Here is a 4,066-nt window from a genome sequence, read left to right on the forward strand (position 1 = left end):
TTTCTTCATGGAAATGAGAACTGTATATTTTGTAAGTACAGATATTAAATATAGAATAGTGTGTCCACCCTGGGGATATGCTATTCTAACTTTTTTGATACTGTTCAAGTAAAAAAGATCATCTTGCAGATGAATGTAATTCATGGATATCATCAACCAGTTTTCCTTCTGGTTAGTAGTTTCAAATTAATGAAGGCTCAACCTGAATCCTTAGGGAAGGGTGTTTGCAAGTCATTTAGCCCTTTTAACCACCATAAAGTACTGTATAAACAATGACAGAAGCTGTTTTTCCAAATCTCAGGAGATTGAGGATAATCTTACTGTTCTTTTGAGTGTAGAATACTACGTTTTGAAATCTGCTGATGTTCTAATTACTGTTTTTACTTATTAGATGTAATTAGCATTTGATGCTTTTGGTTTAAATCAATGTACCATAAACGAAAGGTTATTTTATGTGTACGAAAATTTACACGAATAAAGACAATATTTCACAACCAACTTTTATTAAGAGCAATGCTATACAGAAGGTCTAGAAATATGTACACCGTCGTATCCCTCCACTGGCTGCTACAAGCGGAAATCCTCTTGAAAAGCTGCCAAAGAAATAAAACATTCCTTAATTAAAAATGCGATTAACTTAATTATGTATGAAAACATTAAGAACAATTATTCACCTAAGATTTATAAAAGGTATTCAATATATATCGTTTATATATTCATATTTAAAATTAGTACAAATCATTTATGGCTAAATTTATGCTCCATCAGTTACTTCACTTAAAAAACTAAAATCGCTGAAGCAACTTTATTGAAACTAATGATATTACACTGCATAATTAAGCATTTGAACGAATTTACAGGAATGAAAACATTCTAACCAACGTCTTATTCTACTGCGGAATTTCTTTTTAATAATCCATGCTTAATTAGCTAACTTTTACAAGCTAAAACTTGTATTCAAATCCTATCAATACAGATTCTGGAATATTCCCTCAGCTGCTGAAAGACAGAATCACAAGGGGATTCTCACCTGTTTTATTTTTACCACTTGCCATAGGCACCATATCCGAGACCTCCATGGCCGAGTCCATAAGCTCCGTATGCTCCTAGTCCATAACCGCCGTATGCTCCAAGTCCGTAAGCTCCAACACCGAGTCCGCCGTGGTTGATACTGGATGAATAAGCAACTGCACGTCCAACGGGAAATCCACCATATCCGTAGCCGCCGTATCCACCATATGCGCCGTATCCTCCTAGGTAACCAGGACCAGCCAGAAGGCCGACGGAGTAGACGCAAGCCACGAGGGCTAGAAGAGTGATGGCGAACTAAGGAAGAAAGGGAGACAAAATGAGCTATAGATAATAAATAATACAAAGATATTATTAAGATGCATTACTAGAATTCGAATAAAGTGTAGTCCACGAGGACTGTACTTACCAGAGTCTTCATTATGGAGTTGGGTTGTGTTTGGCTGCTTGTAGCTGCAAGAGTAACTGTCCCTCTTCGACCGATGCTTTTATATTTAAGCATCCACCAAGTGTCCTTCACCTCACTGGGTGGTGATCCCCTGTTATTCCGAATCGTACAAGTATGGTGAACATTATAATCCCTCCCCCACATCACACCTATGAATAAAAAGTCCCCCGGGCTATCAAACAAAAGGCAATACGATTGAGGTTTATTTCATTCCTTTGTGATTACCGGTTTTTACATCAACTCAGTTTGGTATTCACGCAGTAGGCGAGGTTACGACATTGCATTCTTCACATTGAAAATGTCCTTGGATGATAGCCCGATATTGCTCTGAGAAATTAACATTCCTGAAGATTCAGGAACAGTTCTGCTCCGTATAGGGACAGAAGGTAAAAACTGGTTTATTTCGATATCCTTAAAGAGTTTAAACTGCAATATAAATCAGTTAATTATTTTGTTTCGTATGACACACCCTAGTAGGAAGCACGATTTCCTTTAACACCTGGGATATTTATTAATAAGTGTACGCTACTTGGGATTCAACTGGCCATGACGCTCCAGTGAAATACTGTAATTCATTTTATGGTTAAAGGGTGGCTTCCAGTAGGCTTTGTCACCTGTAAAGAAATAATGTACTTTTGCTCTATGAATGATTTAATAAATTTCAAAGTTTAAACATCACATTACCACAAGACTACTAAATACCGTGCCGATCTTGTAAATTATTCTGATTCTATGTGGTTTTCCCAAAGGTTAATCAGAAAAAATTGTTTTTAATTGATTGACATTGGTAGAATTATCACTTCATGATTATTACAGATCCAAGCTGGAAGACATTTAATCAAAGCTGCAGTTTCGTAGCTTCTCCTTACACACGACAAATGTTGGATGAATTTTTCTGTTTTTAAACCATTGAAGATAGTTTCGCGATTAGCATGATATAGCTTACAATTAATCCGTTCATAAATAAGGTCAGGGGAAAAAAGGCTCAAGCTTAGAATGCTGTAAAATTCGTGGGGGAAGTACCGCCGCAATATGAGATCTATGCACTGAGTAGAAAAACTCGGTGTGCCCAAGTTACACACAAAAAGAGACTATGCCCACCAGGTACAATGACTTTTTTATATAGCTTCAGGCTTTTACACAGAACTTATGTCTTTTTTTTATTGGGCATTCTCATATATTTTGGATATATCTCGTCGCTGGGTTTCACAATGCTTGGAGGCTCATCTGTCCACCGATGAGACTCCAAGCAGAGTCGAATCCTGGGGCTGGGTGGTGACATACACTTCAAATAAAAAGCTATATACAGGATTGTCTTGTATATAGCTCAACAACACTATTTTAATTAATGTTATCAAAATAGAAACAGCATACATAAACTTAAAAAATAATAAATAAATAAAATTACAACATATGTTCAATATGGCTGTCATTTTCGGCACAGAGATACACAGTTTCTGAGATTCTCTATCGCTTTGAAGAAATAACACTCTAGCAGATACCTGTGCTTATTACAAAATACTTTATCTTTTACGAATCCCCCACAAAAAAGTAATCACCAGATGTTAAATCCAAAGAGTGCAGTGGCTATTCAATGGAATCCCGCTACCCGATCTATACTGACCTGGGAACTTTCGTCTAAGAATTCGCGTTCAATTTTTGCGCCAGCTCACTATGATTAAAAAGATTATAGTGAGCTGGTGCTCCATCTGGTATAAAAAAGCAATGCTGAAAATTGATTATGGACTGATTTTATCATTCAGCAGGCTCAGGTAGCTTTCTCCTGTCATAGTTCCCTCAAGATAAAAGCTCCAAGAACACATGAAGTCCAAATTCCAGCCCAGATTGTCAAGCCAGTAGCATTTAAATCTTTGTTAAGGAATAAATGGGGAGACTCTCTTAACAAAGAGCTATAACTGAATTTATTACTCTTTGTTAAGGTTGTCATCGATGTCAGGGTTTGTAACACTAGGTTTTTGGCCCAACCGTTCGGCAAATTACAATATCCTATCTGGTTCGTCGTCAATCAAACTTTTTTGCAGCGTGGGATGACAAACCTCGAATTTAATTCCTTTCTGATTTCATTTAAGCTTGTTTTAGGTATTTTAAGTTCCAAACTTCGCTTTATTTTATTTATATTTTTTCAGACTTCTTTGGACATCCTCTCTTACAAGTTCAGATTGGCAGGTGTCTTTGAGAAGGTTTTGGTAGATTGTACTGTTCGCACTACATCAATCTTCTTCACAATTTACCTTATGGGCTTTATTGTGGTGGTTTTTGCTTAATAAACTTATTGAACTGGCTTGCAACTTCTTCAGAATTTTCATATTTTACAGTTTCACTCCTCCCCTTCATTGAAAGGCTCATGATACTTTTCACATGTTAAAATTATCCTAAAACGATAAGAACATATTATAAATTATTTTCAAATAACTTATACACATTTACATCAGCAGTTATTCAAAATTGTTTTTTTACGGATCAACCTGTACTTATCTATTAGAGCATTTTCTATTTAGAATAGTGCAATATCAAGGCAACTTGTGGCGAAGTCCTCCAGAATGTATGAGATCGATATACCAAATAGCA

The 4,066-nt window shown here is 36.2% G+C and overlaps 1 protein-coding gene across 1 annotated transcript; it reads right to left on the reverse strand.

Annotated features, from left to right (window-relative positions):
* Positions 1-486: 486 nt before the first annotated feature.
* On the reverse strand, positions 487-1,569 carry LOC150091286 (glycine-rich protein-like). The gene is made up of 3 exons (XM_090383092.1): positions 1,439-1,569; positions 1,031-1,326; positions 487-593 (listed from the first exon to the last, which is right to left on the reverse strand). Exons 1-2 carry the CDS (start codon positions 1,529-1,531, stop codon positions 1,042-1,044), a joined length of 378 nt encoding a protein of 125 aa, XP_090239218.1. The 5' UTR covers positions 1,532-1,569; the 3' UTR covers positions 487-593; positions 1,031-1,041.
* Positions 1,570-4,066: the final 2,497 nt, after the last annotated feature.

The sequence above is a fragment of the Mastigoproctus giganteus genome, chromosome 1 (genome assembly GCF_048544385.1).
Source record: "Mastigoproctus giganteus isolate SK-2022 chromosome 1, ASM4854438v1, whole genome shotgun sequence".
Classification (NCBI taxonomy): domain Eukaryota; kingdom Metazoa; phylum Arthropoda; class Arachnida; order Uropygi; family Thelyphonidae; genus Mastigoproctus; species Mastigoproctus giganteus.